Source organism: Anabrus simplex, chromosome 14 (genome assembly GCF_040414725.1).
Source record: "Anabrus simplex isolate iqAnaSimp1 chromosome 14, ASM4041472v1, whole genome shotgun sequence".
Classification (NCBI taxonomy): domain Eukaryota; kingdom Metazoa; phylum Arthropoda; class Insecta; order Orthoptera; family Tettigoniidae; genus Anabrus; species Anabrus simplex.
Window position 1 is genome coordinate 59,325,834 of NC_090278.1, and position 26,463 is coordinate 59,352,296.

At 39.4% G+C, this 26,463-nt stretch overlaps 1 protein-coding gene across 1 annotated transcript in view; it reads right to left on the minus strand.

The window, feature by feature from the left end:
* LOC136885337 (uncharacterized) overlaps positions 1–26,463 on the minus strand; it is a 157,869-nt gene that overhangs the window by 123,877 nt on the left and 7,529 nt on the right. The window contains exons 3-4 of the mRNA XM_068230284.1: positions 22,550–22,735; positions 18,486–18,608 (exon numbers count right to left, since the gene is read on the minus strand). Of these exons, the coding sequence (XP_068086385.1) occupies positions 18,486–18,608; positions 22,550–22,735 (309 nt within the window). The remainder of the gene's footprint in view (positions 1–18,485; positions 18,609–22,549; positions 22,736–26,463) is intronic.

Genomic DNA, 26,463 nt, shown 5'->3' on the forward strand with positions numbered 1-26,463 from the left:
TTAATGGTAGTTAGGATTCTGTTGTTCGCACTTATTGTAGCACTAGTGCCATCTACTGTGATTCAAACAAAACATTTCAACAGCCGGGCAAGTGTGCGTACACTTGGCCGCCACACGGCTGCTGATATGAGAAGCTCAGTTTACGGTGGCTTATCTTGTAATTACAGTATTTCGACCCTACGAGATCATTTTATATATGATGGAGGTAACTATTTGTGTTTATTTCTTGCAGTTGCGCCGTTCCTGCGTCCAGGCAAGGACACAAGAGATCCAGACTAGCTCTATCTTCAATAAATCGGGTGACTAAGTTCTACGGGTGTGAGTTCCGCAACGGAAAAACAACCAGGTCAAACAACGGTATTCCCTAACTAACGCAGAAAGACGTCTCTTACTCGTATTTAGCTAGGTACCATTCTCATTAATTCTTAAGAAAATCGTCGTCGAATGTTACTACTACAATCTTACAACTAAACCTTATGCTAAGAACACAGAGAAAGAGTTTTTAGGTTTCACCATTCAAAATTTATTTAAATATTAAATCAGATATTCAAGCAATTAGTTCAAAATTTTACTAATGAAGTAGCCTTAGTATTGACTGACTCATCGTCGACCTAGTAATCCATATCCGTCGATAACGTTGGAAAAATCACGTCCTTTCACTTCACCCTAAGTGATTGAATGTCTTCTCGGCTTAAATAGTTTCCTTTCTTAATACTCATTCATCTTCGAAATCATCAATTAATATTGTAAACGACATGACACATGTGGGAAGATTCTTAAAAATAAACTGTCCTATCCTTCTCTTTCAATTCACCTAGCGAGTTGGGTGATGATTAAATAAATTAAATTGGATACAGCTACTAGTATTTACAAGTGCCTTCTTGGCAAGAAAATAAAACATGAAAATTATTTACATTAAAAATATAGGATGCATCCACAGAAAAGAAAAGAAAACTCCTATCAACTATTATTTATAGTCCTTCTAGTTGTATTATTTTGAGAAATAAAGAAACACATGTGGACTTTCTGAGCCATTATTCAGTCAAGAAATGGAGTTCTATTTGTTTAAGTCAACCGTCCTTGGACATCGCATCAGATTATGTTAACTAACACTCGATATTTATTCAAAAAAAAAAACTATCACAGTACTTAATATTCAACTGATTGATTGACTGTCCGTAGCTTTAAGACTATCAATGAGGATATTCTAAACTCTTCTTGCGTTATTCTGACAAGTACATACATATACGTTTTACGTCTTAAATACTGCTCTCTGCCTATTTAGTTGCTTTTTTTAGACACTCATATTTCCTTATGTTACACATCATGAGCTAAGCTACGTCCATTGTAAGTCGTAATCATCCAATAAGTAACATCTTCGCAAGATTTAATTCATGAATTTAAGGTAATATGCCCTTATCTTATTGACATAAACTACGTGCGTACGAAATGGCAAGAAACGTCATCACTCTGGTTCTACAAGGTTATAATAACACATGCTACCAATGGAAAATCTACTTAGTCGGATGACAATATCTCCAGCTAAAAGAAATTGATTCTCCTTCGAAACCCTAGGTCACCAGCGATCGGCCTATAGATTGAAATTCATACAGAAGTGTAATTATTCAGTGAGTTCTCGAGATCTTCCTAAGCGAATCAGTGAAGGCTCCAAACTATCCAGAGTAAACATTTGCTTCTCCAAGTAACTTAATATGGATAAAGAAACATTGCACTCGACGTCCTGAGATCATGTCCTGAGCTAGATAAAATGCGTAGGCTTAAAATCATTGCGTGAAATTGGCGAGAAATCAGTGATCTTCTCCATTATAACATTTGAAATCACGAGACCTTATTTCATGCAACTATGACTCTCTCTCGAAGAAACAATAACTACAACCATTATACATCATCAACAACTCTATATCATATTCATGACGCGATATTTATTACTCTTATTTCATATACCCACACTATCACTTCATCACGTAATTCATTACCTCAACTTGCACATGAACGTGCCGCGACATTACTAAAATGCCTACTTTATTTACTACAGTCATAGTACCAAATTTAACGTAACTTGGAATAGTCTACTGCCATTCCTTCATAACACAAATCCTATGCATGATCTCGTACAATTTGACGTTGCTTAAGTTTATGACACGCAGATATAAATGCCTACTTCATTCTTACACATCACTGATAATAATAATAATAATAGTTTTAGCGATCTCTTCACGCATGTCTCTGGAAAACATTACGAACGAACATCACTTGGTGACCACGCCTACAAATGGAATTGACGTTTCGTACGGATGAGTACCTACTTCCAATGAATTTAGCTAGATGTTTGTTTACGCACTGTGTTCGCACCAATAAATATTACTAAGCAAAATAAAGAAAACAATATCTTCTTACTTACGAAAACGACTTGGACATTGGACTTAACTTTGCTCAAGATGGTCTCGGCGTTTCCTCCTCTCCGGTCATCTGAGACTAGGAACTGGTCATCTGGTTCCTCCACAAGTGGTTGGGTACATCGTGGCTTCTCATCATCGCTCACTGGTCATCCGGGATAGCCAACATCGTCTCGCCTCGTCAGGATCCAAGCAGCATCGCCTTGCTTCCTTACAGACCCATGATGAAGACTCGTGCGTATGGAACAGAACAATGATAGAATGTTTGACTCATTGCTGACATTTTTCAAGTACTAGAGTTCTTGCGTTGCTCAGATTGCACAGTTTTTTTTACTGGAAAACAGTTAGATCAATAACTAGTCCAGAATTGTCTAAGACTTATATTCAGTATATTCTGATTCGAAAATAAATTTCTTTCCGCCGTCTTTTATCCACCTAAATGCATTCAATTACTGTTCGGTAAGTGTCTTTCAATGTTAACCGGTGTCGGGCAAATTTCATCAAGGGCTTGCGTCACTGCGTGACGTAGTTCCACAGTAGTATATCTTATCTCTTATTGTTTCTCGTATTAAATCTCCCGCGGCGTTTAAATCTTGATCTCTGCCAAATAGAGTGTAGTCGGGAACTAATCTTCGTTTTCAAATCTCCAATATATCGCTCCGCTGAATAATTCCTTTAAAATTGAGTTTTGCGTCCTGTTAATACACCGAAGTCAGATTAGATAGTAAAAGATGAGCATCTTTTTTTCTTGAATAATGGTTTCAAATAATGTCCATCTGTCATTTTTTTCTGCGCCTTCTAAACGTGGTTATTACTGTAACCGACTGACGAAAGGACTTATAATTTGGCCCGTACTGACGTTAAATGTATTTTATTCGAGATTTTTGACCGCAGAGACTCCATCTTTGTTGCTCTAGCTCTTATAAAGAATTGTGAAACGGCACATTAACTTCCCCTACGTTGAAATAAATATATGGCTTGCTATATATTTATTATATTTGTCTTCCTTTTTATAATGGGACTTTTCACTATTCTTTATGAGTTCTCTTCTTGCATTATTACTCCTTTCTTTGGAACAATTTGTTTACTCATGCTGTAAGTGGCTTCAATCTGTACTTCTTTGACTCGTCATCACTTGAGATGGTTTTCCCCTTTCCTATTCTTTGAAATATAACTTGATGTTTGCACTGTTATGTACTCCTTTACTGTTTCCATTTAAGTCGTGAATTTCGTATGCATTATTTCTGAATGAACGGTTAATCCTAAATGGTCCTTCAAATAAATGTAGGAATTTCGCAAAGACTTTGTTCGTTACACTGGAAATTGCGGGTTTCTTTATTAATACAAGGTATAACTGTGAATTTTGGTATCCAATGCGTTCTTTATATTCTCAAAGTTTTTCTACAGACAAGCTAACATTCCTTTTCTTCTTCCGGGTAATCTTGACGTCCATTTCCGTTCATCTTCTTTTCTTCTTGCCTTCGTCTTCTCCTTCGAAAATGGTTCGTTCTTCTCAGAATTGTTTGTGTAGTAATCCTCTGAAATAACCTTATTTTTTTCTGAAGTTCGTCTGGTGAGTACCATGTTAGTCTCAAGTAAATGCATTTCTTTGTCTTCTTCATGCATATCTGCTTGATGCATATTTATGTAGCTCTGCATTCGCAAGGTTCCTACAGAGTTTGCCTTGGTTTGCATTCTTCTTCTCTTTATTTGTCTCTCCTCCATTCCTACTATCTTCTTCAGCTGCTCTCGCTGCCATTCTTCTCGTATACCTGGTTCTCTTGGTCTTCCACTTCTGCTTTCTTCTCGGAGTAGCTCTCGTTGATTCTTCTCTGGTTGTACATTTATGCTCTGTACCTTTCCTTCGCTCTTCTCCGTGGTTTCTTCTTTCCTTTGTGCGGTTTCTTCTTTCTTCTCCTCCGGTTTCTCAGCTTCTTCTTGTGATAGTTCTTGTTGTCTTTCATGTTCTTCACTTTCCGTTCTCATTTCCTGAGTGACTTCTTGTTTTCCCTCACTTCTCACTCCTCTCAATTCTTTCAGAATTATTTTACAATTTTCATCTATTTTGTTTATGATCTCTTCTTTCGCACTGGATCCTATTTTTATGATCTCTTCCGTCATCTTCTTGTATCTTTCTTCTCGTTCCCTAGTTGCCTCTTCCATCTTCTCCTGGTATTTCTTCATTTCTTCTTTCTGTTCTTGATGACCTCTCCTTATTTCCTCCATCATTTCTCTATGTCTTTCTTCCTGTATCTCCCTAAACCTTTGGTATCGTTCCTCTTGCTCTTGCTTCTCTCTCTTCCTCTCTTCTTCCTGCTTCTTCTCCTTCTCCTCTCGTTCTTGTCTCTCTTTCTTGGATTCTTCATCACGTTTATCCATCCTTTCCATGATCTCCTTTAACCTTTCCTCCTGCTTTCTCATTTCTTCCTGCCTCTCTTTCTTAGCTTCCTCGTCGCGTCTTCTGTTCTCTTCCAACCTCTCCTTTCTAGCTTCTTCATCGCGCTTTCTAGCTTCTTCATCACGCTTTCTATCTTCTTCCAACCTCTCCTTTCTAGCTTCTTCATCGCGCTTTCTAGCTTCTTCCTCACGCTTTCTGTTTTCTTCCCTCATTTCTTCTACCATTTCCTGTATGGCTTGCAACAGACTCCATGGTTCTTCTTTCTGTCTACTTTCTTTCTCTTCCTGTTCTTTTTGATATTTCTCTTGTTTCTCTTCTTGGTCTTTCCGATACTGTTCTTGTTCTTCTCGTTGTTCCCTTTGATACTCCTCAAATTGAGCTTTCAAATGGCTTACCGTCGTCATATTGATATTCAATTAGTATTCTAAATTCTAAAAATCCTAATAAACTCTATGGTTTTACCTAAATTCTCCACAACTCAAGTTCTCCAACAATGTCTCTCCCACTACTCCAATCAACAATATATATATTCAGCAAATACACAGGCAGGCTACACTACTTGGATCTGATTCAGCTCACGATGTTGACCCAATCACACTAGGAAATATGAGGTACTTGTTCATGTACTTATGACTCCAATTCTTAACTGAAAATAACTCAAATAACCTCTTACAATCTATCTCTTACATCTAAGTTACATCTAATTAAATTGACATATTAGCAGTAATTTATCCTTCTTTCCTAGTTCTGACTGCTACCAACTATTTTCTGTCATCCTCTTCAGAGCAACCATCCATTTCTTCTTTCTCCTGTTCCATTATCTATACTGGGCATCTACTTGTTCTCACAGTCTAATATCTTGCTGTGTCCACTTCGATCCCATAAGATTATAACGCCTAACAGTCCAGTAAAGAAATTACCGTACAACATCTCCATTTCCATGCAATCATCCTGCTGTTACCAACAATAATTCCTCATCCATTAGTTTCTAAAATATCTCCTTCGTCTTACCCACTTCTTGAGTAAATTCTCCCGTTTTACTCTAATATTGCACCGAAGACCCGTTATTCGACTATCATCTCTGTCATCTTCTTACTAGGTTTCCCGATGTTTTCCTCATTCTTATTGTTACATATGGGAATCGACCTCTTCACAGTTCAGTGTCGTATTCTTTCTCTTGACTTCCCACGACGACTTTCTCTTGAATTTCCACATACATGAGTATCTCAAAAAGAAATTCTGTTTGGTTTGCAACCAACAGTTCCCATGGCGTTTTCCTCCATTCGCCCCACGTTGAGCGCCATTTTCTACTTGCGCCGTTCCTGCGTCCAGGCAAGGACACAAGAGATCCAGACTAGCTCTATCTTCAATAAATCGGGTGACTAAGTTCTACGGGTGTGAGTTCCGCAACGGAAAAACAACCAGGTCAAACAACGGTATTCCCTAACTAACGCAGAAAGACGTCTCTTACTCGTATTTAGCTAGGTACCATTCTCATTAATTCTTAAGAAAATCGTCGTCGAATGTTACTACTACAATCTTACAACTAAACCTTATGCTAAGAACACAGAGAAAGAGTTTTTAGGTTTCACCATTCAAAATTTATTTAAATATTAAATCAGATATTCAAGCAATTAGTTCAAAATTTTACTAATGAAGTAGCCTTAGTATTGACTGACTCATCGTCGACCTAGTAATCCATATCCGTCGATAACGTTGGAAAAATCACGTCCTTTCACTTCACCCTAAGTGATTGAATGTCTTCTCGGCTTAAATAGTTTCCTTTCTTAATACTCATTCATCTTCGAAATCATCAATTAATATTGTAAACGACATGACACATGTGGGAAGATTCTTAAAAATAAACTGTCCTATCCTTCTCTTTCAATTCACCTAGCGAGTTGGGTGATGATTAAATAAATTAAATTGGATACAGCTACTAGTATTTACAAGTGCCTTCTTGGCAAGAAAATAAAACATGAAAATTATTTACATTAAAAATATAGGATGCATCCACAGAAAAGAAAAGAAAACTCCTATCAACTATTATTTATAGTCCTTCTAGTTGTATTATTTTGAGAAATAAAGAAACACATGTGGACTTTCTGAGCCATTATTCAGTCAAGAAATGGAGTTCTATTTGTTTAAGTCAACCGTCCTTGGACATCGCATCAGATTATGTTAACTAACACTCGATATTTATTCAAAAAAAAAAACTATCACAGTACTTAATATTCAACTGATTGATTGACTGTCCGTAGCTTTAAGACTATCAATGAGGATATTCTAAACTCTTCTTGCGTTATTCTGACAAGTACATACATATACGTTTTACGTCTTAAATACTGCTCTCTGCCTATTTAGTTGCTTTTTTTAGACACTCATATTTCCTTATGTTACACATCATGAGCTAAGCTACGTCCATTGTAAGTCGTAATCATCCAATAAGTAACATCTTCGCAAGATTTAATTCATGAATTTAAGGTAATATGCCCTTATCTTATTGACATAAACTACGTGCGTACGAAATGGCAAGAAACGTCATCACTCTGGTTCTACAAGGTTATAATAACACATGCTACCAATGGAAAATCTACTTAGTCGGATGACAATATCTCCAGCTAAAAGAAATTGATTCTCCTTCGAAACCCTAGGTCACCAGCGATCGGCCTATAGATTGAAATTCATACAGAAGTGTAATTATTCAGTGAGTTCTCGAGATCTTCCTAAGCGAATCAGTGAAGGCTCCAAACTATCCAGAGTAAACATTTGCTTCTCCAAGTAACTTAATATGGATAAAGAAACATTGCACTCGACGTCCTGAGATCATGTCCTGAGCTAGATAAAATGCGTAGGCTTAAAATCATTGCGTGAAATTGGCGAGAAATCAGTGATCTTCTCCATTATAACATTTGAAATCACGAGACCTTATTTCATGCAACTATGACTCTCTCTCGAAGAAACAATAACTACAACCATTATACATCATCAACAACTCTATATCATATTCATGACGCGATATTTATTACTCTTATTTCATATACCCACACTATCACTTCATCACGTAATTCATTACCTCAACTTGCACATGAACGTGCCGCGACATTACTAAAATGCCTACTTTATTTACTACAGTCATAGTACCAAATTTAACGTAACTTGGAATAGTCTACTGCCATTCCTTCATAACACAAATCCTATGCATGATCTCGTACAATTTGACGTTGCTTAAGTTTATGACACGCAGATATAAATGCCTACTTCATTCTTACACATCACTGATAATAATAATAATAATAGTTTTAGCGATCTCTTCACGCATGTCTCTGGAAAACATTACGAACGAACATCACTTGGTGACCACGCCTACAAATGGAATTGACGTTTCGTACGGATGAGTACCTACTTCCAATGAATTTAGCTAGATGTTTGTTTACGCACTGTGTTCGCACCAATAAATATTACTAAGCAAAATAAAGAAAACAATATCTTCTTACTTACGAAAACGACTTGGACATTGGACTTAACTTTGCTCAAGATGGTCTCGGCGTTTCCTCCTCTCCGGTCATCTGAGACTAGGAACTGGTCATCTGGTTCCTCCACAAGTGGTTGGGTACATCGTGGCTTCTCATCATCGCTCACTGGTCATCCGGGATAGCCAACATCGTCTCGCCTCGTCAGGATCCAAGCAGCATCGCCTTGCTTCCTTACAGACCCATGATGAAGACTCGTGCGTATGGAACAGAACAATGATAGAATGTTTGACTCATTGCTGACATTTTTCAAGTACTAGAGTTCTTGCGTTGCTCAGATTGCACAGTTTTTTTACTGGAAAACAGTTAGATCAATAACTAGTCCAGAATTGTCTAAGACTTATATTCAGTATATTCTGATTCGAAAATAAATTTCTTTCCGCCGTCTTTTATCCACCTAAATGCATTCAATTACTGTTCGGTAAGTGTCTTTCAATGTTAACCGGTGTCGGGCAAATTTCATCAAGGGCTTGCGTCACTGCGTGACGTAGTTCCACAGTAGTATATCTTATCTCTTATTGTTTCTCGTATTAAATCTCCCGCGGCGTTTAAATCTTGATCTCTGCCAAATAGAGTGTAGTCGGGAACTAATCTTCGTTTTCAAATCTCCAATATATCGCTCCGCTGAATAATTCCTTTAAAATTGAGTTTTGCGTCCTGTTAATACACCGAAGTCAGATTAGATAGTAAAAGATGAGCATCTTTTTTTCTTGAATAATGGTTTCAAATAATGTCCATCTGTCATTTTTTTCTGCGCCTTCTAAACGTGGTTATTACTGTAACCGACTGACGAAAGGACTTATAATTTGGCCCGTACTGACGTTAAATGTATTTTATTCGAGATTTTTGACCGCAGAGACTCCATCTTTGTTGCTCTAGCTCTTATAAAGAATTGTGAAACGGCACACAGTTTAAATAAAATATCGCTCGTAGCAATGGATATTCCAACAGATTTATTAATAGAATGATAAATAAAGTGAGAAATGAACCTAAAACAACTTCAATTAAAGAGCGAAAAGAGAAAAAGAAATTCGTAGTTCTAACTTTTCGAAATAAGCACTCTTATTAACTGGCTAAAATTTTCAGGAAAAAGAACATCAATGTCACATACAAAATGGATAATAATACTAATAAGATAATTTTCAATTCAGATAAAAGAGAGAATAAATGAATATTTAATAAATCAGGAATTTACAAATTAACATGCCAAACATGTAAACAACGATACATAGGACAGTCTGGAAGAAGTTTGGCTATAAGGTACAAAGAACACGTTAATGCGGTCAAACATAAAAGATATTCGGCAATGGGAGAAAATATGGTTGAAATGAATCATAAATTTACAGACATTTGCAATGACATGAAATTATTACATTCGACCAAAAAGGGAAAACTGATTAATGTTTTGGAAAATTTAGAATTTTACCTTACACAAAAATGTAATTCTGAATCAAGTTTAAATGAGAAAAGTACAGAAGATAACCCACTGTTTAGGCTAGCATATAATCATTTAAGGAACAACAAGAAGAAGAAAAGAAGAAAAACTTGAAGATCCTAAATTTGTGTAGTGTTCTCATTCAGTTCAACCAAAATTGTATGTATTGATCATTTTTATAACATTTCATAAGTTCTCTTTACTCTTTGATATGATGTATTGGGACACAATACTCCTTCAAATTGTAAAACAAAAGATTGTGTCATATTGTGTTATTCTTTGATCTAACCACTGATGAAGGGAATGGTTGAGATTTCCCGAAACATGTATGGTTTAATTAATAATGTTTCTTTCATTTAATGAGTGTATTGATCAAGGTGGATTTAAATAAACTATTATAAATAGTTATATTACACACTCGATAGCTGTAGTCGCTTAAGTGCGGCCAGTATCCAGTAATCGGGAGATCGTGGGTTCGAGCCCCACGGTCGACAGCCCTGAAGATGGTTTTCCGTGGTTTCCCATTTTCACACCAGGCAAATTCTGGGGCTGTACCTTAATTAAGGCCACGGCCACTTACTTCCCATTACTAGGCGAAAAGTAATAACTTACCTTTTCTGAATTGTGATCGTGCAGTTAACGCATCCAAGCTGCTGAAACCACCTTGCATGTAACACATCACCACACTAGACACTCAACTGTTGACCAGTGATGCCAACAGCAGATAAAAATGACTGCGAATACTTAGCCGCCTGCGTACACTTACACTCCACCACGTTATAGCTTTTAGTGCCGGGAGTGTCCGAAGACATGTTCGGCTCACCAGGTGCAGGTCTTTCGATTTGATGCCCATAAGCGACCTGCGCGTCATGATGAGGATGAAATTATGATGAAGACGACCGACACATACACCCGGCCCCCATGACAGAGAAACTAACTAATGGTGGTTAAAATTCCCGACCCTTCCGAGAATCAAAGTTCGGACCCCTGTGACCAAAGGCCAGCACGACTGCAATGATAAAACGAGAACAGAAATAATGACTCTTTTGGGGTTTTTATTCCTGATCGGAGTGAAAAAAAAGAAAGATACACTTATGCTGAAGAACTTTGGAAAGTAGACGGCACTGGTGTGCCCATGCTAAGCTGTATTCAGTGTCAAGTCGTTTCATTTTTGATGTGAGCACTTCGATTTGATAATGTGCACACTCAACAAGAACAACAACGTGAAGTTAGCAACTATTACGGTATGGCATACAAGTTTCCTGTTAATTGAATTATTCGCACAGCGTGTTTGTTACAGTAGACGAAATGCTCGTACGATTTTGAGGGCACTGGGGTTTCGTGTAGTATATGACAAACAAATCGGCCAAGTATGGCATAAAATACATACCCTATGAGATAGCAAATCATATTACATATCTAATTTTAAGCTGTAATGTGGAATTCGGAAATCAGGTCCTTTTGTGACATCCAATAAACAATGTGACATTGTAAAAAGATTGACTGTTTCAGTACAAAATTCAAACTGAAACATTACCACCGTCAACTAGTTTTTTTCGCTATTGGTTTTACGTCGCACCGATACAGATAGGTCTTATGGCGATGATGGGATAGGAAAGGGCTAGGAGTGGGAAGGAAGCAGCCATGGTGTTAATTAAGGTACAGCCCCAGTATTTGCCTGGTGTGAAAATGGGAAACCACGGAAAACCATCTTCAGGGCTGCCAGCAATGGGGCTCAAACCCACTATCTCCTGGATGCAAGCTCACAGCTGCGCGCCCCCAACCGCACGGTCAACTCGTTCGGTCCGTCAACTAGTACTCCAGTTATGAGTCCGCAACGTATCTTCATGAAAATGGCTCACATTTTCGCATTTTCCCCAAGAATGTGCATTTAAGTGATATTTGGTAGGAGCCGCACTCCATGCGGCACACGCCCATCGGAGGGTTAAAATACAAAAATTGTAATCTAAATAAAATCTTCAAAATTACATAAAAACATCTCTTCTTAAAATATTCCGATAATGTCTCCAAAAACAATGTGAGCATCGAAAATTTAAAACTTAAAATTTACATTGTAGCTCCTTCTATACTCGTCTGTTGAAAATACCTCCAAAATGGCTAACAACATTCTAGCTGGGTTGTGATTAAGTTTTCTATTACATTTGTGGCTGCTTGTTTACATATCAAAACTTAAAAATACATGCAGCTGACCTTAACTCGTAAATAGATGTAGCCTTTCTTTCTTACAGAACACACGAGCCAGTTTTGTTGTAACTCACTCCTTTGTTACCCTATAAACCCGAAAACCAAATCAGAGCCACAGCATAAGAAAATGAAAAGAAGACATTAAACTAGAAATAATGCATTGTCCCCACTCCTGTTCAACCTGGTGCTAGATAAGATGGTCAAAACATGGGAGAGAAGTACCAAGAATAAATATGGAAACAAAAGGCAAAAGGATCAACCCAAAATGATTTGCTTTCATTGGCAAATCTAACAGTAATTACCTGAACTCCTAAGGGAGCGAAACACGCCATCTAGAAGCTTCATAAGATTACCATCAAAACCGGCCTCGAAATTTCTTACGAGGAAACTGGACTCCAAAAACCCAAACCAGGGATCACTTGTGACCAAACATGGGAACATCATACAAGATAATCACTGAAGTATTTGGCTGAAATTATCAGAAGCACTGGCAATAAAAGAGTAGCCAATAAAACTTGTGCAGAAAAATTACATAAAGCATACACAATCACCTGGAATATCTACAACGAGGAAATCACTTTCCGCTAAAGTCAAACTCAGTTACTACCACATATTTATTCTTCCAGAAGCACTGTACGCAGCTGAGATTTCATCATTAACCACCAACATCAAAGATATCAAGAAAATGGAACGGCACATACTGAGGAAAATATTTGGACTGAAAGTCCGAGATAGATAGACAGATACATTTATTGACCACCAACAGGCTATTCTCAATTAGAGATGGTATCTGGATGCACAAAAGCTCTGAAGAACTTCATTCACTGACCAAACAATTCACTTCAGTTGCATGGAAAATGCTTATTTAATTCTATGTACATGCAGTACGAATGGACAACTCACGACTGACCAAGAATATCTTCATCATCAATGGAACCCAAATACCAAAGTACGCTAGTTAGTAGACAATCAAAAGGGTGCCACAGAAGTCAATACTGACAAACTGGTACCTATATGGACTACACATCGACAGAAAATCAACTCACATCCAAGGAACCAAAGGCAAGAAATCTGAAACTCAAAATGCACGGATAAAAGAAAGACGATAAACTCATAGCGAAAGGATGATGACGTTCTGGGAAGATAAAAAGAATAATGGTAACTAATGGTTATATGCGCTCCTCAAAGGGCCAGATATGGAGGGCAGCTACGATATAAGCAGGGAAACCTGACAAATAAGCAGTCCCGGACCAACAGCGGCATTGCCACCAGGATGTGGTGGGACTATGGAGGGCACTATAGTCTCTAAAAAATGCCACATAAATCAAGTGACGGCAATGTGACAAGGCGAGTGAGTGCCGCCTAAAAAGCACTCTGCCATTCCCGTGGCGTCTGTTCCCCATGTTAGGGGTGGCCTGGAAAACTTCTTGGTGCAGCGAACCAAGTCGTAGCAGATGGAAATGCAAATTTCTAGAAGCACAAGCTCTAAACAAGTATCAGTCATGAAAGGTGCAATGAGTAACTCATATCCTCGTGGTGGCGAAGCTACCGAAGCTAGGCATTCGGATCCGGGGGTCCAGCAGCATTGCGCAAGTCAAGACCAGTCGGAGGGTCTTAGAATCCCAAAGACAAATCACAAATGTAAACACAGAACGTTCATAGGGACACTGAATGTAAAATCGATGCTGAAAATAGGGAAACAAATGGAACTGACTAAAATGATGGATGAACAAGAGATGAAAATATTAGCTATACAAGAAACAAGATACCGAGACGAAAATACGGTACAAACACACAACTACAGGATTTATAAAGGTAAACCAGCAGAGAAAATACAAAACACTAAAGGTCTTTGGATGTTTGGAACAGCATTTGTAGTACACAATTCACTGGCAGACAAGATAACGGAATTCAAATCCACCTCACCAAGGATGTCAACACTAACTTTCAAAAACAAGAACAAGAAATACACAATAATAAATGCACATGCACCAATAAATAAGGACAACCAACAAAATCCACAGAAAGTAGAAACATTTTGGGAAGGTCTGGAAGAAATCCTAGGAAATACTCCAGAGAAAAATGTTGTAATTCTGGTAGGAGACTTCAATGCACAAATTGGAAGGAATGAACCATCAAGAACCACAGGAAAATTCACGGCTCACAGTAAGACAAACATGAATGGTAAGAGGTTGATAGAGTTGTGTGAAAAATTCAATTTGAACATCATGACCACCAAGTTCCAGAAGAAGCCAAAGAAACGAACAACATGGATATCACCTTACAAATTATTGGGCGAATTTCAGATTGACCATGTTGCAATCAGTTATGAAAACTCCAGAGAAATTCAAGATGTACATGTAACTAGAGGAGCAAACTTCGACTCTGACCACTATCTGACAAAAATTAAGATGAAATTAACACCAGAAAGGAGAAAAAGTAGTGGTACAAAAATTACAAGATACAGAATAGAAGAGCTGAAGTTCAATCAGCAGACTGTGAATGAATACCAGAACAGGATAAATAAGATTCAAAGTCACAGTTGGACTGAGATGGCAACATCAACACAACAAGCAGCAGAACAAACAATCCTACGAAGTAAAAAGAAGAAACATCCGTGGTGGAATGAAGTTTGCGAAGAAGCACTACAAAGAAGGGCTCAGACATGGAAGAAATGGAACTCAACTAAGAAACCAGAAGACTGGGAGGCATTCAAAGCACAAAGGAAAACAACAGCTAAAACCATAAGAGGTGAACGGAAAAATTATGACACACAGCAACTAAAGAAACTAGAAGAAGATTTCGTGAAAAACAATACACGTAATTTCTACCAGACATTCAGGAGGAACTTAACAAGATACAAACCGCCAACCCTATGCTTCAAAGATGACGAAGGAAATCTAATCACTGGAAATGAACAGAATTGCCAACACCTTGCAAATTATTTCCAGAAATTACTGAACTGTAAAAAACCTGAGGAAACTCTAATGTTTGAGAAACCCAAGAACCAGACACCGGACTCAGAACCACCTAATAAAGAAGAAATCAGGGGAATAATAACAGGACTGAAGAACAATAAGACGTCAGGTGAAGATTCAATAGTTGCAGAGTTATTGAAATATGCAGGAGAACACTTAGTGACTCAGCTAGAAGCACTGTTTGAGGAGATTTGGCAGACAGAGAGCATCCCAAAGGAATGGAAGACATCATTAATACACCCGCTGCACAAAAAAGGAGACAGAACAAACGTTAACAATTACAGAGGAATATCATTGCCACCAGTTGCCTCTAAAATTCTATCCAAGGCACTACAAAACAGGACTGAAAGGATAATAGAAAAAGAACTTGGTGAATACCAGGCAGGATTCCGGAAAGGGAGATCATGCAGCGAGCAAATTTTCAACCTAATCTCCATAATACAACTACGTGCACTCACAGCCAAAAATCTAGTGATTGTATTTGTGGATTTTAAGAAAGCCTATGATTCAGTCGACAGAGCAACCTTGATAAGCACGTTAGAAGAGTTTGGGATAGATAAAAAAACTAGAAACTTAATCAAAGAAACCATCACTGACACTACATCACAGGTTAAGTTTATGGGTATGTTGTCAAAACCATTCAAGATCGAAACAGGTGTCCGACAAGGGGACGGGATGTCACCACTCCTGTTTAATGTTATACTTGAAAAAGTGGTCAGAGAGTGGAGGAAGAGACTGATGGAATTAGGGGTGGAAAATGGAATATCACTGGGAAGATCTGGAGTCAAAATTGACTGTCTAGCATTCGCAGATGATATGGCAATACTGGCAGAAGACACTGAAACAGCCAAGGTACAAATTGAAACACTTCAAGAGACTGCTGTAAAGATGGGACTTCAGATATCCTTCGAAAAGACGGAACTAATGATTCAGGACAAAAAGGATCTGACACAAAATATTGTCACCAAGTATGGAACAATTAAAAGAGTACAGAAGTTTCAATATCTGGGGGAATGGATAACCCCAACAGGACTACCAGGAATAGCATTACAGGAAAGGGCAAGAAAGATGGAAGCAGCATACCAGTTATGTCGAAATGTCTACAATAAAAAATCAGTTTCATTCACTGCAAAAATCAGACATTACAACACTGTCATCAAACCAGAAAGTCTATATGCGATCGAATGTATTCCACTGAACAGGAAGGGCTTACTAGAAAACATTGAAAAGACAGAAAGGAAGATCTTGAGGAAGATACTAGGGCCCAGGAAAGTGGGTCAAGAATTTAGACTGCGACCAAATGAGGAACTATACAAAAGGACCGAAAAAATTACAACATCCTTCAAGAAGAGAAGACTCTGCTTCTACGGACACATTAAAAGAATGCCACCAGAGAGAACAGCCAAGCGAATTCTGGAATACATGGAGAACAGGAAGACACAAACTAGCTGGCTTAAAGAGGTCAAGGAGGATATGGAGGAAAATATATCACAGCAGGTAGTATACAACAGACAGGAATACAGAAAAATCATCAACAAAATTAAGGGATTCCAAGATCAAAGTAGCAAAAAACGGACCGGCAACAACTGGTCACGAGAACGTAAAGAAGCCCACTCCGAAAGGATGAAGAAGTACTGGGCCGATCGAAAGAGGAAGAACCGTAAATGAATGATGCTTAACGTGTTCCATAGTAGACCCATTCGAAAACAAGAAGAAGAAGAATATAATAATAATAATAATAATACAGAACATGTTGGCCCTGAAGATGGTTCTCCATGGTTTCCCATTTTCATACCAGACTGTACCTTAGTTAAGGCCACAACCGTTTCCTTCACACTCCTTGCTCTTTCCTACCCCAATCGTCATCACAAGACTTACCTGTATCAGTGCGACGTAAAGCAAATCATAAATATAACTTAAAATAATAATGAACGGTATTGCTTTCAAAGGAACGACAACTGAGCAAAAGGAAGAGATCCACAACACTTCAAAGAACGAAAGTGCAGATATTGGCAAAAGGACAGGGAGAGCCACAAAGGGCATGAAAATTAAGGACCTAATACCATCAGGGTGGGAAGAGAATAAGAGTTGACCAAGGAAGGTCAAACAGGAAAGAAGAAAGTGAGGATCCTGACTCCAGTAAGTGAAAGCAATACGATACTCAGCTATGGCTCCGTAAGTCATCACACATGCTTCCAAGTTGAGATCCCCTAGTGACCACAGACTGGAGATACCGTGAATCAGTGGCGTATACTTGGATCAAGATGTGAGCTACCACTAGACTTAGGTTACCCCTTTTCGATGATTGGTGTAATGATCGTCAAGCCTAAAGCACCCAATAACCAACAAGAGAAGCCTGCTGTGTTGTCGAGGCTGTTTCACATGGTACTACCCTGGCCTCTCCTACTGTCAATACTCAACATCTGATCAGTGGAAATGGTAGCTTAAGGTTTAGCAAATTGAAGTCCTTAAGCAAAAGTCCGACTTTGTGGCTAAATGGATAGAATGCTTGCCTTTGGTCCGATGGCCCTGGTTCAATCAACCCCCCCATAATGTTAATTTTTCTGGCTTGGGGACTGGGTGTTTATGACGTCTTCACCATTCATTTTATCCTCATTAGGTCACCACAAAGCCTATACAAATGCCATGCACCATCATTATTATTATTATTATTATTATTATTATTATTATTATTATTATTATTAAATAAAAATGTTGAATTTTACAGCATTACAATCGGTCATACCCATCGTTCACTGGTTTATTAGCTTCCTCGGGAGATCAGTGGTGGTGTCCAACCCATGATCACGGGTTCTATTCCAACTAACCAAAGAGAACACTAAACCTGAAAGACTGCATTTCATTTTAGTAGATCTACCTAAAAAAAAAAACTATATTACTTCCATAACAGTAGCCCTGCAGTGTCTTCCTACAAGGATGTAGAAGTAATCAGAAATTAAATACCAGCACTCTGTTATCTATATAATTAAGTCAGAAGTAGGAATGCATAGTTGTTAGCAGTGGCGATATGATGGAGCGAAGCCTAGCACATCCATGCCCCCCCCCGGTCCCCGCACCCATCGGACGTACAGCAGCAAGCGACATGAGATGGGTCAAGGGGAGAGGGACGCAGAGCCCGGGCTGCCAGATCAGTCTCCGATGCCTTACTGTCAGAAACACATGCAATGTTTTTTCTCACTGCTCTCAAGTTTTGTAAATGGAATAATGTGCCAGATGCTTAAATTATAATATGCTTTAGCATTCTCATTTGAGGTTTGGGCTTCACCGATAGCCTAGGTAGCCTTCAGTATACGTCACTGCCGTGGATGTATTCTACCATCTCCAACCACAGGGGAGAATAATAACAGAGCGCCAACCTTTATAGCTACAATAAAAGCACGATTACAGTGGGTAAAGCATGTTGTTCAAATGCAGGATGATCAATAACCAAAAAATAACACCAAGGTCAACCTCACATAAAGTACAGTATTTTGAAGCACAGCAAGTATTTTACTTTACCTGATAACAAATAAGATTCTGATCCTCTGCGGATGTCCCCGGAGCAACCAAGCACATCCAGTTACAAGCCTCTTCATTACTGGTGTCCAGATAGTAAGAATCCTCGTCTGTCTTACCAAATACCTGCAAACAGATTCACACCGTCAACACAAAATCAACTTGCTTATTTTGTGTCTGTTCTACTGAATATACGAACAACACAAAGTTTTGTTCATTATGAAGGAGAAAGACGAGAGTGTTTCATCCATTTAAGGGATAGTGACATACCCCATCGACCAATTGTTACGTGCTCAGCATCATGAAAAATAATCATGTATCTCTATGCGAACTCTCATCTGCTCCATCATAATATATGAACCAGAAACTTGAACTGTGAAGACAGCAGACTGCCTTGGAACGCTACAGAAGGCTGTTACAAATACCATGGACAACAAAACGCATGAATGATTCGATCCTGAGACAACTCAGCATGAAAACGAGACTATCAATCATGAGCCAGATGTTTCTGAAATACTTCGGACATACTGTCAGAAGACCTGAGCCAAAGGAAAAACTGATTATCGAGGGAAAGGTAGACAGTCGAAGACCAAGAGAAAGTGTACCATCTTGATCAGCGGACCAACTCAAGAGCCCGACAGGAGGGAGAGCCTGCGAGATGTGATCTGCCATGCTCAGTATTGGGAATCCTGGAGGTGAACCGTCGAGACGCTTTTGCAACGTGCTGTGATCACATACTTTCTGGACTGGCTGAAATGGAAATGGATGCTGCAGGGAATGCAGTGACTGATCCCTGCTGTAACTCTGAGACTGGATTTTGATAACACCAAACACATGCCAAGTTAAACAATACAATGTGCTGTATCAGTAGCAATGTGTAGTCGACCCCTTGTCACTAGTTATCTGTACTCAATCATGCAAGCACCGTTGAGAGAAGCAAAGAATATTTGAATAATACCATCACTTCCTCTTCACCAGGAATATTGTCACCAACCATACCAGTAGCTTAGATCTTGGAGACCAGCCTGTACTACTGCTGGTAGACTCATGGAGGAGCGTTTTGACATTAACAAATTCTATAAGGATGAGCGGAGACATAATACTTCTGGAACATCTGTGCATGTCTTAAGTTAGTTAAAAACCTGAGTGGTGGTGGGGTGGTGACTATTGTTTTAAGAGGAAATAAAACTAGGCAACCAATCTCTATTAGCACTAATCAAAGGGAAAATTGGGAAGAGACTGGGAGAGTTGGCCGTGCAGCTGTGAGTCTGCATCCGGGAGATAGTGGGTTCAAACCCCACTGTAGGCATCCTTGACGATGGTTTTCCGTGGCTTCCCAATTTTTATTTTTTTTTTTGCTAGGGGCTTTACGTCGCACCGACACAGATAGGTCTTATGGCGACGATGGGATGGGAAAGGCCTAGGAGTTGGAAGGAAGCGGCCGTGGCCTTAATTAAGGTACAGCCCCAGCATTTGCCTGGTGTGAAAATGGGAAACCACGGAAAACCATCTTCAGGGCTGCCGATAGTGGGATTCGAACCTACTATCTCCCGGATGCAAGCTTCCCAATTTCATACTAGGCAAACGCTGAGGCTGCACCTTAATTAGGGCCACAGCCGCTTCCGTCCAACTCCTTGGCCTTTCCCATCCCATCGTCACCATAAGACCTATCTGTGTCACTGTGACGTAAGACAAATTGTAAAAAAAAAAAAGAAGAAGAAGAAGAAGAGGTTCGACACTTTAATAAATGAAGATATCAGATAAAGAAAGGCAAGGGCCATGAAGGGCATGAAAATGAAAGACTCCTTAGGCCTTGAATGCTCTAATACCATCAGGGTCGGAAATGTACAAGAGCAGACCAAGGGGGCAGGATAGGATACATAAGTGAGGAGCCTGGCAGGAGTAAGTCGTAGCAATGCCAGGACTCAGCTACAGGCCCCATTGTCGCCAATCCACACACCCAACTTAAGAGCCCCTGGAGTCTTACAACTGAAGAATAATCTTTCCATCCATTAGGAAAGGAGAAACCGAGTTCGATAGCTGCAGTCGCTTAAGTGCGGCCAGTATCCAGTATTCGGGAGATAGTAGGTTCGAACCCCACTGTCGGCAGCCCTGAAAATGGTTTTCTGTGGTTTCCCATTTTCACACCAGGCAAATGCTGGGGCTGTACCTTAATTAAGGCCACAGCTGCTTCCTTCCCACTCCTAGCCCTCTCCTGTCCCATCGTCGCCGTAAGACCTATCTGTTTGAAATAATTTTATTTAATAGTAAAGATTCGCACAATGTGCAAAGAAAATAATTTTAGTTCTCATTTTCATCGAGGCAGAATTTAGTCAGTGACACCAATCTTTTCCTGCAAGACATTGCGTGGTACCTTCCACAGCCCTTGCCACACAATTTGCAGAAGCACTGTGAATCGCTTGGTTCATGGTAGTTGGTTTTGCTACATAACCGGTGGTGAAATCCATGAACAGCAAAACGCGTCATTACATGTCTAAGCTGATAACCGGGCTTTTTCCATTCGCTATTTAACATAGCGTCTGTAGAGTAGAAATCCAGCCATATTTCTTCCCTTTTTCTCTGAAGGTCAATGAGCAAATTTTCATATGCCGGTGTAGAGGGTAGTTGCAGTTGTAGGCGGAGATCTTCTATGAAAAAAGTTTCTCTTGCCAGCACATATACCAGGCGCGATCGGGTGTACTTTGATACACATAAAGCTTTTTTTAAGAATTTGGCTTTCACTTTTTCTATACCTGCTAGATTGCTTTTGGTAAGATACTCCCAAATTAATACCATACCATATGTTATTACGGGAGTATTATCAGTCATGGCTAAGATTGCAGCTGTTATTCTTTCTTGGACATGTATCGTGAAAACAGTACCATATGTTTGCAAGGTAATCCCTAGGTATTTAAAGTAAGAGACGATTGATAGTGGCTCGTTCTTGTATATGATCTTGTCATTGGCTGCTGGTCTGCCTCCTTTCCTGAACGTCATTATCACGGTTTTCTTTTCGTTAAGTTGCAGTTCATTTCTGGTGAAATAATAACATTAAGTTATTTATTAGACCACCTAATCAATACAAAATTGTCTTGGATGATTTACATAAATTTGTTAACTAATAGTGGTACATGTTTCGCCTTCCCTGAAGGCATCATCAGCCATACTCTTAACCTTAAATTAAAAATAAGCGTCTAAATAACATGTAATAATGAAATGAATTTTAAAATCTTGAAGAGATTTGAAGTAAAATAACATTAAAAATAACCATGATGGTTTAAAAATACAATGTGATGAGATATAATAGTGGAAGTATTAACAAAATTAACATTAGAAGGCTGCTAAAATAAGTGCAATGGATAAAACAACAGATTGTTATACAACAAGTAGTAAGATTGCATAAAAATAAAGTTGATAGTCAGGCGGTTATAATTAGACGATGGCAAAAAATCGTATATAATCAAAGTAAAGAAGAGAGAATAAAGTTAGTCGAGAGATCCGAAGTTAATCATGATCTTGAAGATAAAAGACGAAAGTCAGAGGCATATGGTGAAGTTGTAGAACACGTTGAGGATATGAAGTTGTAGAATAGAAGTTGAAGAACAGTTTCAAACAGGATCTCTATGGACCATCTCAAAATTTGAAGTAATGCTCAAATGTTGTAAATTGTGAGTTTGTAGATATTCTAGTTGAAAATAGTGGAATCATTTGATGGTGACAAAGATAGCTTGTAACGTTATGAGTTAGAAGTATTTGCAACAGTAGACTTCTTGCTACGTGTGTTATAGCTGAAGGTTTGTGCTTCAGGGAAGGCGAAACATGTACCATTATTAGTTAACAAATTTATGTAAATCATCCAAGATGATTCTGTATTGATTAGGTGGTCTAATAAATAACTTAATATTATTATTTCAATCAAATATCATCAATACGGACCAAAAATGATATTTATTACAAGTAAAGACCTATCTGTGTCGGTGCGACGTAAAACAACTAGCAAAAAAAAAAAAAAAAAAAGGAAAGGAGAAAATGGACATGTTAAAGAAGGAAGTCTAAGAAGTACTTACCTTGAGAGGGAATTCGGTACTTGTTGGAAGAACAGGTACACGTGCAGCATGGAACGGGCCAAAGCGGGTGCCACGAGCGAAGACAGCTCGAGCTATAACAGCTGTCCTCCCATCGGGTTTATCCTCCACTTCAAGATTAGCAGGCAACGTCAGTCGGGCTCGGGAGGGTGTCTTGCTATCTTGGACCTGTAATAAAGGCATAGTGTTAAATACAAGTACACACATCACTTGAGAAACAACACTAAATAATCATTTTCCAAGATGTTCAGGTTGAAGCATCAAATCCTGGCAAAGGTGGTTGGAAAAGGTTTAAATGCAAGATTTACTTGTCAACAAATTTACTGTTAAGCCTGCCTCATGGTCATTATCATCAAGACACAAAGTCTTTATGGTCAGGCACTGTGTTTTGAGTCCTGGTAGTGAAAAATGAAAAAAATGAAGAATAAAAAGCAATTTCAATATCAGAATGTTGCCTGGCAAGGTAGAAGAGGTGGTAGTATACAATTTCTAATTAATAGATTGTGCACCAAAAGCCTCGGGTTCAATTCCAAACCTCTCTGCAGTGTTCTAGTGGAGTGAGGACATATGGTATTGTTGATGGTGAATGGTCTGTCAGATGGGAATGTAAAGCCTTGAGCAACCCCCTTGATTTATTCTTAAGGAAAGGAATATAGTAAATTTATTTAGTAGATATATATTTACAAAATACTGTAACAGGAGTTAAATCATGGCCGAGAAGTGATATTACTAAGCAATTGGCTGCATGGTTTGGGTCACTCAGTTATCAGCTTACACTGGGGAGAGATCAATTACACAGTTCAAATGGCAGGAGCAAGAGTATAGTATGGAATGAAAAGGTCGCATGGCGATGCAAAGAGATGGAAAACAGATCTACTTTGTCCCTGTTCTGACATACTGGAGCAGAGGCTCTTAACTTGGGAGCGTGGAATGGTGACCAAGGGGCCACTACCTGAGTCCTGGCATTGCTACCACTTACTTGTGCCAGGCACCTCACTTTCATCTATCTTATTTGACCTCCTCTGGTCAACTTTGGTTCTCTTTCGACCCCGACGCTGTTAGGTTCTTTCATTTCTTTTCATTTTCCCGCCCTTTGTGACCCACGTTTCTCTTTGGCCGATACCTTCATTTTTGAAGTGTCAAACCCCTTCAATTTTCTCTATCTGATTAGTGTTATATAGAGGATGGTTGCCCAGTTGTACTTCCTCTTAAAACAATAATCACCACCACCAACAAAGCAAAAACATAGTCTACAAGATCCAGAGAGAAAAGCAGGCTTCAGGGAATGGAAATGAAGTTCCTTTGAAGCATAATCGGAAAGACGAAAGAGGACCATATAAGGAACAAATATGTGGGATAGGTTGTGGATAGAGAAGGTGCAGAACAGAACAGAACAGTGACCAGTAGATTGATGTAGTTTGGTCACATTGGCAGGATGGAAATAACAGGAACCCATAGAGTAATAATGAACGGAAAGTGACTGGAACAAGACCAAGGGTGTGCACAGAAGAATGGTGGAAGAGGTGGTGGTCACTGCCCCGTTACCCCACCTAAAAGAGAGTCGTATAGAGAGTGTGGAAGAAAAAGTAGTAGTACTGACTGTTATCCTTTTATTTTATTGACCTATTTATAAATATAATAAGGCTATAACATCAGAATGATAAAGAAAAAGTTATGTAACTACAGATAGTTGCAAGACGTCTGGGTGCTTGGCTGAATGGTCGACATCGATGTCTTCAGTTCAAATGGTCCTGGGTGCTATTCTCGACCAGAGATTGGAGATATTAAACAGTGTCTGATTAATTCCTGACTCAGGGACCAAGTGTTTGTATTTGATCCAATGGAATCCTTTTCATAATAATACAACACATCACACTACCGTCTGGCTCCACAGCTAAATGGTTAATTAGCATACTGGCCTTTGGTCCAGGGGATCCCGGGTTTGATTCCCGACCACGTTAGGGATTTTAACTTTCATTGGTTACCCCTGGTCGGACGCTGGGTGATTGTGCCATCTTCAACAAAGAATTCAGTTAGGTAAGGTCCCATCCTCAAGATGCGCAGGTTGCAAGATATAACAGATATTTTAGATTCAGGTCAACTGGACAATATCCAAGTTTTTGATAGAGTAGATCATGGGAGATAGTTAATGAAAATGAGGGCCAATGGACTCAACAGAAGAGTGGTTGAATGGGCTGCTGAATGTCTAGAAAATAGAACTCAGTAAATTACAGTAAGTAAAGCATTATCTGATCCTGGGGTCCCACAGAACAGTATCATTGACGTTTGTTTTCTAATGTATATATGATGACTCCACCATTGTCCGGTCCGAAGTCCAGAATGGGAAAAGAGGAGGGTTAGCTGGCTTGGCAACCAGTTGTAAAAACTGCTAACGCTAAGCGTCGAGCGGCAGTAAATAACTCGACCCCTATAGGGGCCAATGGCTTGGGGCGGATGTGCCTCTTTGGGTGGGGTGATGGTCCCCTCAGTGTAGGAAATGACACTGGAACCCATCATCTGTATTTTTGGCCTAACAGCAAACCGGATGGAGAAACCTCCTTTTTGTGGTTCTCAACGGTCATGGAGGCGGAGGCAGATGAGGTCATGCCAGATGGACTGGCTGTGAAGGCACAACTCAATGGTATTTTGAGTCTGCGGCAGTCAGCTGCAGTCGTGGTACTAGAACCTGCATGTCACATTTAATTTGTGCCGCAGGATATAGTTCCGTGATCATAGTGTGTGGGTCACTTCCTTGCAAGATGCAATCCACATTAACCCAAATCCCACTTGTGGAACTTTCTCCTGCTGACATGCCCCCTCAACTCAAGTCCAACGGCGATGGGATAAAGATGGTGGAGTGAAATTGCAAGCCTCTAGTTCGGACCTGTACGTTGGCAGCAGATGTGTGACGGTAGTCTTTCTGAGACCCCGTGACTACTCAAGAATTCGGTCATGCATCTGCATTTGGGCAGGCCTATTTAGGATCACCGTTGCCTGCCCTGAATGGGGAAGGCCCTAGAAAAGGTGGGCTAAACACTGGTGGTCACACTCTCAGTCGGCTGGGCGGCCGTACCCACTGGGTCACCCCTTATTTGGTCGAGAAACAAAGAATACCAAAACTTTGATTATAGGAATCTGGAATGTTTGAACCCTACTTGATTCGAAAGACAGTAACAGACCTGAGAAGAACAGCGCTTGTCATCCATGAGCTTGGATGAATGAACACCGATATTGCTGCCTTAAGTCAAACTAGACTGTCCAGCGAAGGTAAACGTATAGAGTTCAGCTCAGATTACACAATCTTCTGGAAGGGTAAAAATGAGAGAGAACACTGCATTCATGATGTTGGTTTGACTGTGAGGACCACATTGGTGAATGATTATCAGCTAACTCCAACTGCTGTCAGCGAAAGAATTATGACTCTCCGAATCCCACTCTCTGGAGCTAAATCTATGACACACATCTCCGCATATGCTCCCACCTTGGATGCTGATGTAGAAGCTAAAGACCAATTCTACAACCTGCTGAGCACTACCATCACCAAAGTACCACCAAGAGACAAGCTCTTACTACTTGGCGATTTCAAAACCAGAGTTGGTAAAGGTCACCAATTATGGGGCAATGTAGGGAAAACATGGACTTGGCAACTGTAACGCCTATGGTCTACCACTCCTTGATTTATGCACTGTACATGAACTCTTTATCAGAAATACTCAGTTCCGCCTGCCTAATCTTGGATGCATCCTCGCTCAAAGCACTGGCACATCCTTGACTATATCATCACCAGGCAATATGATGAAAAAGATGTCCTTGTTACAAGGACCGCAAGAAACATCGATGACTAATGGACAGATCATAAGCTCCTGTTTTGCCGGATAAGAATCCCAATCTGTCGC